The 14,494-nt window shown below is 44.9% G+C and overlaps 1 protein-coding gene across 1 annotated transcript; it reads left to right on the top strand.

Annotated features, from left to right (window-relative positions):
* Window positions 1-12,694: 12,694 nt before the first annotated feature.
* On the top strand, window positions 12,695-14,262 carry LOC311524325 (uncharacterized protein). Its single transcript, XM_084635325.1, has 2 exons — window positions 12,695-13,108; window positions 13,690-14,262. Exons 1-2 carry the CDS (start codon window positions 12,749-12,751, stop codon window positions 13,705-13,707), a joined length of 378 nt encoding a protein of 125 aa, XP_084491451.1. The 5' UTR covers window positions 12,695-12,748; the 3' UTR covers window positions 13,708-14,262.
* The last annotated feature ends 232 nt before the right edge of the window (window positions 14,263-14,494 follow it).

The raw sequence follows: 14,494 nt of genomic DNA, 5'->3' as shown, positions 1-14,494 counted from the left end.
ACCAAAAGCTCTCTCCTGAAAAGGTTACTTAGCTTTCAGGGCAAAATTCAGCGATTGCACTGCAGCTGAGGACAGCTCAGATGCTTTTGTAGTTTGGTTCTATGGTGATGTAAAATGGCTGCCTGCACTTAGGACCATTTGAGGGATAGAAAAAAGATGGAGGCCAGGTGGCCCCATAAATATGGAGGTCCCACCGGTGATCCTGGGAAATAAACATGTTAAAAGTAAATCCTTGTCTTGGAATGCTAATTATTTCAGTCTTTCATTTAAAAGTATTCATAATCCTGAATTTGCTTGTAGACCCAGCTGCAGAAACCTTTTCTGCAATGCAGAGAGAGAGAGTGTCCAGCCACTTTCACATGAGAAAGTTACTCACAGGCCTAGCCTGCCTCTGGGAAAGAGTTGGGTGAGCATCTTCCAGCCCAGAAGTTTTCTTTTATCTTGTATTGAACAAAGTCACAGTGCCACAGGTGAACTATTGACCTGTTGACTTTTTTGGAGAGGTGGGTCCTAATACCCATTCAGCTCACCTTACCCGAAAAACTTGTACTGCTGGGTACATGTGGCCTATGCTGGTGAAAGGCAGAGCAAGTCTGTGGCTCACACTTGCATTTAAGGGTGCTTCTAGGGAGAATTACTGGACAGGTTTGCAAAGAGAAACAATGTGATGTAAAGGGAAGTAACAGGGAAGGAAAAAAAAGCTGTCTTCTGTCTGGGAATTCAGTGCTGGTAAAGGGAGACTTCACTGCTTCTGCAGTAGCAAAGTCACCTGGTCTGTCAGTTATTTGTTTACAACTTTGATAAAACCTGGGGCGTTGTGTCGTCATGATATATCACGACCGAACGCTGTGGTACTTTCAAAAACCATAAAGAAAAGCTTGTATAGGAAGCCTCAAAGGGTAAATAATTAATACCATGTCTTTTCCCTTAAAAAAGTCTTTCACCTGAATCAAATCCATCCCAGGTTTTTAGTAACCAAATATCATTACCACATTGTGGTTGTTACCATGGTACGCCACTACTACATTATGGCTACTAATAATAGAATGTCATTACCACAGTATGGATCTCTATGAAAAGAGTCATTGGACTCCTTCCAGCTCCTAATGGGAATGTATCCCCGTTACAAAAGGCACCGTCACAATGGGTACGAAATGCCACACTTGTTGGCAGCCTCAGGGGACAGACCAAGGATTGAATGAGCACAGAAAATACACTACCCTCATACCTATAGAAGTTTTCTCTTCAAGGCAGAGTTGACAGCCTATTGGCAGGGCCACGTAGGGAAACTTGTACTGCTGTTATCTGTGCCACTTGTGGTCTGTGAATGAAGGGTCCTGAACAGTCAATCTAGCACTGCCAATCAAAACAAAACAAAACAGAGAGAATTAAAAGGTTTAAAGAAAAATGTGTCAACTCGTTTTGCAGCTCCTGGTCTTCTCTCTCTATAAAATCCTGATTTTGGCTCGCGGACCTAGGAACAAAAAGTCTAAAGTTCTGGGCATCTGTAACTATTTTGCACACATGAGTGCAACTCGCACCATCCCTCCATTCTACCCAACAGCTTTGTTCTTCTGTGTTGGCAGAGTGTTAAAACATACAAGAATCCTGTGCCAGGAAGCACTCAGAGACCAAGTTTCTCATTCAAACATCCTCTCTGCTCACAAAAACGGAGCAGGCCTGGGGACTGTGTCATGATGTACACACCCACATCCACCCACACACATGTGCACGCTGAAGCAAGAACTGAAGGTCTGTGTTTATTAAAGCTGATAGGTCTGTGTTTATCAAGTGTCCCTTTAAAAGTAAGCCCACTGAAGCATTGCTCCTTATACGAAAACAGGAAGTCTTTACAATGCATCAGAAGTAGCATGTTAAGAATTAACATTCATAGGGAGAGCTAAATAAAAGCATGACAGACCCCAGAAAAGCAACAGCAAAAACCACTACTGAGAGCCAGATTTAAATATGAAAAAATTATAAAGTGTAACCCCTTTATGATATCTTCATGTGTGTCCCAGCCCTCAACACTCAGAGATTTTGGATCTGATTCTCCACTGGCATGCACTTCATGTAACTGCTGATACCTCGATAAATGGGAGAGAATTGCTATCGTATCAGAATGATAGTGTTTTACATCCACTTAGAACAGGTGTAGACTATACACAGAGCAAGGCAGAGGAGAATCAGACCTTGTGGAATTGGAGAAAGAGGGTCCGGTTTCAGGAGGACCTAGTCTGGTGTGACTCCAGGGGTTTAGGAGTGCAAACACCTGTCACAGGGTTTTACGTATGTTTAGTGTTTATTTTTTGTTTAAGGGTGACAACGTGCTTAGAGCTGTACTTAAAGACAGTCCTTGCCCTGGGAAGCTTTATTTTATTTTATAATATTATCATGAACTTGCAGTTTGTTGTCAGAGAAGAAGAGGGGGTTTTTTTAGAGAAGGTGAGGGGACTGTTTTGGCTAATTGGTTTTGGGAAATTATGGGGCTCAGCATGGAAACAGGAGTGGGGAAAGGAAATTAACAGGGGCCCCGCTCCTCAGATGAGTCAATGGAGCTACACAGATATAAACCAGATCAAGATCTAGCCCCAGGTGCAAGAACGGCCTCTTTGGCAGAGCATTGGGGTGTGGGGAGCTGTGATAAGAGACACAGTCTAAGGGCAAAGTTGCTTCGGGCCTTGAAGGCAAGAGTGAGAAGTTAAAAGGGGAGCCATTGGAAGGTTATTTAGCGAGGGCGGGCCACCTGTCATAGGGGCTAAGTAGGGAACAGTGAAGGAACTGAGACCAAGTTTCAAAAGAACTGAGAATTAATTTCTGCTTGTCCTGCCATTGGCTAAAGACCCACACGAATTTATTTTCTTATATCAACCCAGTAAAAGAAAGTTGATTATCAAGTTTTGCTAAAATGGAAGCGAATGCACACAAACAAATCTCCGTGCTCCCGCCTGACTCCGAAGGGCATGTTCTCTATTCTGAATGCTGAAGGTGGTCACTTTCCCACACCAGAGCCTGCCAGTGGCACAGCTGGACACCTCCACTGCTCAGCCTTATTTTATTTTTTCAGTACAGATCCCTGGCGCAAAGCTCTCCGCAGCTCTATTTAAAAACAAAACAACAAAAAAAAGTGTTAAAATTAAAGCTAACCTCACTTGGAAAGCCTGAAAAAGTAGCCGAGCAGAGTATGAACGACTGTCCAGGAGAGATAATCAGTTGTTAAAACATACCCGCTGTTCTAATTATAAAGCAAATGAAATTTGGTTTAAATTGGAATTAATTGGATGCCCCCTTATCCTTTCTATCTATCTTGCACTCCCCAGCCCTTCTGAACAAGCTTGACGGAATGAAAAGAAAAATGAATCTCCTCTTCTCCTGAGCCCCCACTCCCTGAAGATTGCCCCCGAGGCCTCCAGCCTGTAATCCGTTTAAACCATTCCAAGGAGCACAAACAATTGGTGTTGACCGAGCCCCACCCAATGCTTAGTCTCCCTCTGACCTGCCTCCTCAGTGCCAGTCTGCTTCAGAAAGAAGATGAAAGTGGCTAATCTGGCTGTCGGATGCTGTTTATCAGAGGGGATTTCCTCCGGGGGCATCTTTGGGAATGAAGCAGGCACAAATTGATGCGGCTGAGTCCACTTGCCCATGACTGTGCTAGGAGTTTGTGAAAATTAAAAGAAAGAAAGAGAGAAAGAAAGAAAGAAAAATCCAACATACATTAGATGGACAATGTGTGAGCCCCATTCTGTTGAGACAGAGATGAGTGAGAGTCACTACCAGGGGTATAGACCTCAAATCAACTAATAAGGCTTTAGTTTCCAAAACTAGTGGCTGTATTGGCTAATCTTTAAGTGAAGCTGCTTCTGCCTGGCATGTTACAGTGTCCCACCAGAGCTTGGGAGTGTACATGTGCCTAAATTCTGGTGGAGCCATCCATCCTGTGCCACGAACCTCATGTCCTGGCTTATGTAACTGCATGTAGACCCAAATGTTAGATGGCTGAGTACATGGTTTCACTCTAGCAGCTGGCATTATCTGCTGGTGTCTAGGGCATAAACAGAAGTGAATAGCCTACTCTCATAACAGTTGTTTCAAGTTAAAAAGGAGTTCCTGTTTATTTAGGTTTCTTCTTTACATCTCTGATACTGCAGTCCTGGAGGAGGAAAAACAGCTGCTGGCTTTAACTCAGTAGTTTCTCTGCAAAACCAGATGGAAGCTTCAGAAAGGAACTCCTAAATACAGTGTACCACTAAGAAATTCCAGTAAAGCAACTGACGATATGGAATGGCTGGTAGGCATGAAATGAATCTAAACCATATATCACTGGGAGATTTGTATCTTTTGTAGTGAAGGGAAAACCGTCCCCACTGGAAGACTTTGCCAAGGTAAAGGATGTGATTTTGGGGGTGAATGATAGAAGTAGGTGAGATCTTTATTTGCAGCTTGTCGAGTATGCCAGGGCCCATCTAGTTTGCATTAAATGCAGATTTCAGCCACCTTTATCTTTCATACAGAGATGCAACTTAAAGAAACAACAGGCTCCAGCATCTAAGGACTGTTTTGCACCAAAATAACTATGTTGATTTTCGCTCATGTTGTTTATTTCAGTGACGTCTGTGTTTGGTCACTCAACGACTTAGTTATTTTGGTGAAGTTTTGGTAAAGATTATAAATGATATACAGTCAAATTGAATGTGGCATAATGCTGGATTTTTATCTCTAGGGACTTTGGCGACTCAAGATTTTCAGCTGTGATTTGTACAGTTGTCACTAGAACCTTATTCCTTCTCCCTGAGATAGAAACCGTGGATAATTTTCTACATTTGTTCTTTCTTAGTAGGTTTTGTCACTGGGAGTGAAATTCACTCCCATGCACAGAGCCAGCACAAGGCTTCTGCACCATTTAAGTTCCACTTAAGCCCTATTTTTGTGGGCTTCCAAGCTGCTCCTGGCTGGTAAGGTAGCAGCAATGACCAAGAACGATTTGGCTAGAAGGTCCTGTCCTTTTTCTTTGGAGATGGACCTCTCTAGAGTTATCCATCCCTTTGTCACCTCATGTCCAGATTTCTGCAATGTATACAATTTGGGCTGCACTTGGAGACCATTTGGAAACTTCAGCTAGTGCATAATGTCATTGCCGATGTGCGTAGAGGGAACACAGCACATCTGTGCTCTAGGATCTGCACTGGTTTCCAATCCACCTCAAACCCTAGACATAATACATTCCTCTCCACTCTGAGTCAGCTATCTGTAAAACCTTAGCATAATGCCTCCCTATGCTTTCTGGTTCACCTGCAGCCATGTCTTCTCTTCTCTACCTTTGGCATGGACTCATATGTGAGGAGCTGGTTAAAAACTAACTCTGAGTCTGCTGTGAGCATGCAGTCCTAGATAATTCGTCCTTTATTTGTTTGTATTTTTAAAACTATGTTGTAATTAAATAGCAAGTCATGTTTCCTTTTTTATTCTATTGTATTTGTATTTCTGATTGTTTGCCACATAAATTAGGTGCTGAGCAGGTGAAAATGGCACTCTGCAAACCAGCTGGAGTACAAAGCTGGGTGGAATGCTGCACTGGTGCAAAGGCTATTTGTGAATATTAATTCAGATTCAGAAGTGACTTTTGATTCAACCATATTCATGACACTCTCATGCAGGGCCAGATTAATCTTTTGTGGGCCCTGGCACTTGGATCATGGCCCCACCCTTGCTTCGCCTCAAGGGCCTGCCCCTGCTTGGCCTCTTTCTCTCCCCCCTCCCCCCCCCCAGGCCTCGCCTGCCGCTTGCATGGGTGGGAGGGGAAGGAGAGGAGCAAGCAGGGAGCGAGAGAGGAAGGGGGCGGAGAGGACCGAGTGACGGGCATTGCAGGGCCTCGGGGAGAAGAGGCTGAGTGGGACAGGGCTTTGGGGTGGAGCAGAGGGTGGGGCCATGGTCCAGGCACCAGGGCCCCTTCTGAGTGTGGGCCCAGCACCATAGTGCCTTTGTAAACCTGGTACTGCTCTCATGCTCTCTAGCCTTGAACAGGTAGGTGCTTGATACTCACTAGCATGAAAATGCACAAAAAGTGATTCTAGCTCAAATGCTTGAATATTCACCATAAGCCAATTTTGAATTGCAGAATTTACCAATAACTGTGGATTATGAATTCAGAATGGCCGTTTTTACACTGGAAAATGCACTACAAAATACAGTGTGTTGTTGGTTAGTTTTAGTTATGTATATTATCCAGATCTGGAAACAAGAACAATACCATGTCACTTATGGTAACTAACCATCAAAGCCCACACTTTAAATCTTCATACTTGGTGAACAATCTGCAGACCAGTGGATCTGAGAATTTGTTCACAGAAGATCTAGGAACAGAAAAAGAGGCAAATTTTGTTTGAATTACTTGTTCTGTTATTTGCCCAGCTCTACCTCTGGATAGGATGGCTGTGTTGGGAAGCTTGTATTAAGAAGGTGGAAGTGGGATCTAAATGAATGATTTACTTGTAACTTCATATATTCCTTCTCCAAGGCTTGTACATCCGGGTGAATGCAGAAATCCATTTCACAGTCTTCCCTTGGGAACTAGAAAAGGAGGACTTGTGGCACCTTAGAGACTAACCAATTTATTTGAGCATGAGCTTTCGTGAGCTACAGCTCACTTCATCGGATGTAGCTCACGAAAGCTTATGCTCAAATAAATTGGTTAGTCTCTAAGGTGCCACAAGTCCTCCTGTTCTTTTTGCGAATACAGACTAACGCGGCTGTTACTCTGAACCCTTGGGAACTGTATCAAGAGTCCATTCCAGATGGGCATGAATCCAGTCCCAGTTCTTCTTGTTCCCAATGCACTTACCTATGGCATATCCTTTACTTATTTGACAGTTAATACTCATACAGAATCTCAGCTATTTCTTTCCACCTGTCACAGACACAGGTAAATCCCAGCCTACAAGAGTTGCAGAGCCAGACTCTTAAGCTACAGGAACATTAGCCACCTGGGTACTTCAGTGTTTACAAAATAATCAGCAATTTCTAATATAAGCTCCAAAAATCTATAACACTTCAGAACTAGAGCTGGTGCTGGCCAGGTTAGAAAAAGGTATTGATGGAGAGGGACAAAGAGACACTCTATCAAGTTAGGCCTCTGGGTCTGCTCTTTACTGAGCATGTGACTATTAAGAGCTAAATTGTGCCATTTAGACACAGCCCAGAGAAGAGGGGTGTTTGTACTTCAGAGAACAGTCTCTCCCCTCAATCCCTTGTGTACAGAGAGACTGTGCAGGCTACATCAGTCTACAGCCTGCTCTCTGTAGAATGCCATGGCCCTGCCTTATGCCTGCTCCTTCCTGCCCCCTGGCATGCACAGAGGGAGCAGACTCTCTACTCTCACTAGTCAGGGACTGCAGTTGTGACTGGCTGTTGTTGGAGGGGCAGGGGAGACTCTTTGCACCCTTCTCCTCCCGTGCACCCCTGCAAAGAGCCAACCATCATTGGCAGGGGTGCAGGGGGGCCACCCTCTCCAATGCAAAATCCAGAGGGAGGGGATCCTGTATGGGGGGAAACTCCCCAAATGGTACCATCTAGAGGAGTGTGGCTGTGGGCCAGAGCACAGATTGCATTCAGGAGAACAGGCAGCAGTTTAGCCCCTAAACCCTGCCAGTTCCTGCGAGATCAAAAATTGCTCACAAAAATATTAGTGGAAAAACAAACCAAAAAGGGTATGGATATGGGTGAATTGGAATGTAGTTCAGTGTTCACAAAATGCTACTGGACGTTACGGTCTGAAGGCCATAGTTACCTGTGCCACCCCATTAACCTTCAGTGGAGTGGCACAGGTATAAGCCAGGGCATCATTTAAAGTCGATGGGTTTTCACAAATATCACGGACGGCATAATTCAATGACTATAGGGTAGTACTGGTGTCCCTGCAAGTCTTCTTTGGCCTACAGAATCCAGGTTAAAGCCTTACAACAAGAACTATGTTTAAATAGTTTATTTAAACTATTGTGAAACTCAGTTGTGTTACTCTTGCCTTTGTGGAAAGAAAATGCATTAACAAACTATGGTTCAGCCTAGGTTTCTATCAGATTCAAAACATGGATTTTCTGTCCAAACAGGCACAGATGAAATATACTTGTAACATGATTTGGCCCCAATTGTGCTGAAATGTGGGTCTTTTTGTAGTGTAGATAAGGCCCCAGACTGTGGGGCTGGCAGCTGAAAAAACAATTTTTTTCTGAGCAAATTTGACATGCAAGTGTGGGAGCTGCAATAGACTGGTTAATGCCCCACCATGCCATTTTGCAGAGCAAAACTCTTCTTCAGGGCTATGATGATGAAGTATAGCAATTCTATAACTGGCCACACCTATTGTGATGTAAAGTATAGACTCCAAGTAGAAAGGGTTGGATTAGGTGGCTCCCTTGGTTCTGTCCATCCAAAAACATTCCGTTTCTGACTAGTGTGTTTCGGCTTGATTTTTTCTCTGTGCACATTAGCTCCTTTCTCCCTTTTTGTACTTCCCATTCTTCTTTGTCTCATGTGAGCACTGTCTCTCTGGATCCTTCTAACTTGGAAAAAGTGACATGAAGCATAATAATAAAGCTTCCAGGGATTCTGTCATTTAAAGGACTGGTGGAGAGATGGTTTTTCCCACCTTCCTCTCATGCTGACCTAAGGGCCTCTTTTTTCCTTTCACTTCCCTCTGTTCGATTTGCACCAACACAACTGTCAGGCAGGAATCCCATTTGAAAGAGTCATTAAGCTGCCACTGACATCTGATTACTTGGAGCCAATTTGGCAAAGTGAGAATGAGAAACCTCCTGTTCTGTCTCCCATCTCTTCTTTTCCTCCAGCCCTCTCTCTCCTGGGATCCCAACTTTAAAACATGGTTTGTGTTTTGAGAGGTCCTAGAACGAAGGTCCTTCTGGGTGTGCTTTATTGACTTTAACAAATGGTTGGCCGGTGAGAATTTCTGTTTAATAGTCTGTGCACATGAGCTGGTATGAAGAATTATAATGTTGGCTTGTGATAGCCAATGTTTTACAGATATATTTAGAGCTTTGTGCTGTCTTGAACTGTGCTTACTAGCCTGAAATGTCATTTCACAAAATTGTTCTGTTTTGAATTTTTCTTGTAAATCTCTGATTTAATACCATGCCAGGATCCTGATACTTCACATGGGAAGCTCCCTACACTATCTGGAGAAAATCCATGTATACTTTAGTCATGCAGAGTTTTTCCTGGGGCTTCTATGATTGTTTAGCTAAATACCTACCTCAGTTCCTCAGACAGTCCCCAATCCTGGTTCCCCAGGCAGTCCCTCAGAATCTAGTCCACAGGCTGATCTGCCCACATAGGTATGTCCCTAGGACAGGGGTCATGCTGGAGGCGTGGTCAAGGAAGTAGGTGTGGCCAGACACTGTTCTCTCTCTAGTCTAGCTTCAGTCATAATCGCTGGGCTGTGCTAACGTACATAGCAAAGCGGGCAGGTGCAGAGCATGGGGAGGCACAAAGATGGCATAAAGCTACCTTTGTTTCACTCTTCTATTCCTACTCTGAGAGTAGCTCAGGTGGAATGGAGAACCAGGTCGTCTGAGTAGCTTTTCCTTTCTCACATGAGAAACTTGTATCTGCCATTGACTCTAAGGGTGGTCAAGAGCCATCTGGGATAGGATAAAAAACTCTAAGAGACCGGATAAGATGGACAAAACATAAATGTTGACAATGTTATTTATATACATCTCAGGTCTTTTCATATCTGCTTCTTCTAGTCTTTTCTTTTGTCTCCTCAAGTGTCACACCCGATTTATATTTCTCAGCAAGCTGAGTGTGTAAAGCTTTTCTGAGCTGCAGATGGAGACGCTCAACTCTTTGATTGCTTCAGAAATATTTTTTCATGTTTTAGAGCTCCAAGTGAGAGAGAGAGCTGTAGGAGGGAATAAAACTCCTTAGCACCAAAGGGCTCTTCTTTGACTGAACCTCTGTAACAGGCTTTTGAAACAGCAGGAGGGCGAATCAGAGTAACAAAATGTTGACAGCCGCTCTCCAAATCCAAGGTTTACAGTTTGATAGGGCTTTCATCGGGAGTTCTTGAATGTCTTAGGACTTATCTTCAGATGGAGTGGTTCCTGATTAATTGTTCTTGATTAGCACTGTGTGGACACTCTTATTCTGGAATGAGTGTCTACACATGATGTTAGTCAGGAGCAGTTAATCTGGAACCATTCCATGTGCATCAGTCAGGCCTCAAAATCATGAATTTTTTAATAATATATTTCAGGCTCTTTTTTATTTTAGATTTCTGAGGCTTTGGGGCCCACTCAAGTAGTGTTTCCAATTTTATCTCTGCAGCCAGGAGAGTGAGAAACTTTTTTTCTTAAATGATTCTCAGTTAATCACTTGATTCCAGGACCTGAGTGTTTAAGAAAAAAACATCACATATAGCAAGACTTGTGATAAAATTCTGAGAGTTGGCAGCACTGGTATGTGTCAATATTTAATAGAAAAAGCACATTGGAATATGTAGTACTGTTCCCAAGTTAGCAGATGCAGTAAAGTTTTTCATGTTATGCACTGCAAAAGGCTTCCTGAGTCCAGTTCTTAAGAGGTCCCAGAGTGGGCCAAAAGAGATGACGGTCTCTGAGGAGTGTTGGAGCTTCTAAGGTGAGTCTGATTAATTGATTGCAAGGAGGTACCATAAAAATACTTAAACACCCTGGCTGAACACTTATTAAGATTTTGTTACAAATGGCTGAGAGGAACAAGAGAGGCAATGTTTCTTTGAGACTAAGTTTGGCAGGTACTTTGTCAGGAAAGATTATTTATGGTGAGTGGTGCTGGAGTAGTGGAGCTCTGCAAACTTTCTCCTTTGGGGGACTTTGCAGGACAGTGGGATAGGTTACCCTATCGGCCTTGGGATAGCAGAGGGTTGTGAGTTCCAGATGAGGGTGCATTGGCAACGCGGTGAGTGGGAGCTCAGGACTGACGTAGCAGATGACGTGACAGGACAAGAATAGGTTGCGTTGGTGGAAGTGTAGAGAGAGTCTTGTCCAGTGCTTTCTGGATGCTCCGCTTGAGAATGAGGGTCTGATTCTCCACTGTCTTGCACCTTGTGCTGTCCTTTACATTTCTGCAAAGTGGGTTTAAAACATTGCCATGTTTGACTGGTAGCATGTTACACTTTGGACCGTCATGAGTGGTTACACAAGTGCTGGGCAGTTGGAAAACAATCCCAGTGTTATAGGTTCTGCACTTTCATGAGCTGTAGATTTCCCCAGTTTATACAAGTGAATGTGGGCTGGGGGGGGGGGGGAGGGGGGAAGGAATGCTAAAGAAGCTTCTCTAGTGATTACCCAGTGAGAGAGAGTGACATTCTTTTAATCTTTGGCAATTTTTCTTCAGTTTCTGCCAGAGGTTCCTGTCTATTCTGAAATCTTTTCATTTCATCTCATTTAAATATTTAAGCCAATGTCAAGACTTAATGAGGACTGAGATGATTAATAGGGTTTAATAAATAGGAAGGGATTCACCAGGCTGAAGACTTCTCCAGAATTAGTGCTGCAGCCTTCAGAAGAGTCATCTTTTTCAGGCACCCAGACGGTCTGCTGGGGGGCAGAGGGCAATCCATCCAACAGCAACTGAAGATGGAGCTCAGAAATAGTGGACCTGATCCTTGGCCCAACTACAGTTACTTTGCAAGGCAGTGGTAATGCTGGCCTAACCAGCCTGTGGGGATTTTGCCCTGAGGTGCTGCAGAGCTGTGGGAATATCTCTTATCCATCTGCAGCCTCCCTGTGTAGGTGGTATGTCCAGGAAAATAGGACCATGGCCAGGGTATCTATATACCCCAGAAATCGCCATCTGCTGGAATGACACACAAATTAGCATAGCACAGCAGATGGCTCAGTGATTAGGGCGCTTGCCTGGGACACAGGAAAGTGAGTTCCCTGCTCCGCTAAAGACTCCCTGCGTGGCCTTGCAAAAGTCACTTAGTCTTGCTGTGCCTCAGGTCCCAACTGTATAGTGGGGATAATAGCACTGTCCTACCTCACAGGGGGGTTGTGAGGATAAATACATTAGATAGTGAGACTTTGGATACTATGGGAATGGGGGGGCAGATAAGTACCTAAGACATTTAGATAGACTATATGCTACTTATATTGCAAGGGGAGAGGGATGCTATCTAAGCCCTGGTCTACACAAGGAGTTGAGGTCGAATTTAGCAGCGTTAAATTGATTTAACCCTGCACCCGTCCACACGATGAAGCCCTTTTTTTCGACTTAAAGGGCTCTTAAAATCGATTTCCTTACTCCACCCCCGACAACGGGATTAGCGCTGAAATCGGCCTTGCCGGGTCGAATTTGGGGTACTGTGGATGCAATTAGACGGTATTGGCCTCCGGGAGCTATCCCAGAGTGCTCCATTATGACTGCTCTGGACAGCACTCTCAACTCAGATGACTGACCAGGTAGACAGGAAAAGGCCCGCAAACTTTTGAATTTCAATTTCCTGTTTGGCCAGTGTGGCAAGCTGCAGGTGACCATGCAGAGCTCATCAGCAGAGGTGACCATGATGGAGTCCCAGAATCGCAAAAGAGCTCCAGCATGGACCGAACGGGAGGTACGGGATCTGATCGCTGTATGGGGAGAGGAATCCGTGCTATCAGAACTACGTTCCAGTTTTCGAAATGCCAAACCATTTGTCAAAATCTCCCAGGGCCTGAAGGACAGAGGCCATAACAGGGACCCGAAACAGTGCCGCATGAAACTTAAGGAGCTGAGGCAAGCCTACCAGAAAACCAGAGAGGCAAACGGCTGCTCCGGATCACAGATGAAAACATGCCGTTTCTATGATGAGCTGTATGCCATTTTAGGGGGTTCAGCCACCACTACCCCAGCGGGGTTGTTTGACTCCTTCAATGGAGATGGAGGCAACACGGAAGCAGGTTTTGGGGACGAGAAAGATGATGATGATGAGGTTGTAGATAGCTCACAGCAAGCAAGCGGAGAAACCGATTTTCCCGACAGCCAGGAACTGTTTCTCACCCTGGACCTGGAGCCAATACCCCCAATCCCACCCAAGGCTGCCTCCTGGACCCGGCAGGTGGAGAAGGGACCTCCGGTGAGTGTACCTTTTAAAATACTATACATGGTTTAAAAGCAAGCATGTGAAAGGATTAATTTGCCCTGGCATTTGCGGCTCTCCTGGATGTACTCCCAAAGCCTTTGCAAAAGGTTTCTGGGGAGGGCAGCCTTATTGCATCCTCCATGGTATGACACTTTATCACTCCAGGCCAGTAACACGTACTCGGGAATCATTGTACAACAAAGCATTGCAGTGTATGTTTGCTGGCTTTCAAACAACATCCGTTGTTTATCTCTCTGTGTTATCCTCAGGAGAGTGAGATATCATTCATGGTCACCTGGTTGAAATAGGGTGCTTTTCTTCAGGGGAGACTCAGAGGTGCCCGTTCCTGCTGGGCTGTTTGCCTGTGGCTGAACAGAAATGTTCCCCGCTGTTAGCCACGGGGAGGGGGGAGGGGCTAGCCACGCCCTGGGAGGAGGCAAAATGCGACCTTGGAACAGAAGCACATGTGCTGTGTATGTAATGTTAACAGAAAGGTTTACCGTGAAAGAGTGTACCCATTGTTCTATAAAATGTGTCTTTTTAAATACCACTGTCCCTTTTTTTTTCTCCACCAGCTGCATGTGTTTCAATGATCACAGGATCTTCTCCTTCCCAGAGGCTAGAGAAGATTAGAAGGCAAAAAAAATGCACTCGCGAGGAAATGTTCTCTGAACTCATGCTGTCCTGCCACACTGACAGAGCACAGATGAATGCATGGAGGCAGACAATGTCAGAGTGCAGGAAAGCACAAAGTGACTGGGAGGAGAGGTGGCAGGCTGAAGAGAGTAAGTGGTGGGCTGAAGAGAGGGCTGAAGCTGAAAGGTAGTGGCAGCGTGATGAGAGGAGGCAGGATTCAATGCTGAGGCTGCTGGAGGATCAAACTCATATGCTCCAGCATATGGTTGAGCTGCAGAAAAGGCAGCAGGAGCACAGACTGCCGCTACAGCCCCTGTGTAACTAACTGCCCTCCTCCCCAAGTTCCATAGCCTCCTCACCCAGATGCCCAAGAACGCGGTGGGGGAGCCTCCGGCCACTCAGCCACTCCACCCCGGAGGATTGCCCAAGCAACAGAAGGCTGGCATTCAATAAGTTTTAAAGTTTTAAACTTTTAAAGTGCTGTGTGGCCCTGTCCTTCCCTCCTCCACCACCCCTCCTGGTGCATCTCTCCTCTGCCACCCCTCCTGGGCTATCCCCCTATTTGTGTGATGAATTAATAAAGAATGCATGAATGTGAAGCAACAATGACTTTATTGCTTCTGCAAGCGGTGATCGAAGGGAGGAGGGGAGGGTGGTTAGCTTACAGGGAAGTAGAGTGAACCAAGGGACGGGGGGGTTTCATCAAGGAGAAACAAACAGAACTTTCACACCGTAGCCTGACCA

Source organism: Lepidochelys olivacea (genome assembly GCF_965140295.1).
Source record: "Lepidochelys olivacea isolate rLepOli2 genome assembly, chromosome: 7".
In the NCBI taxonomy this organism is placed as follows: domain Eukaryota; kingdom Metazoa; phylum Chordata; order Testudines; family Cheloniidae; genus Lepidochelys; species Lepidochelys olivacea.
The sequence above is the reverse complement of the archived record's forward strand: the minus strand, read 5'-3'. Positions and strand labels throughout refer to the sequence as shown.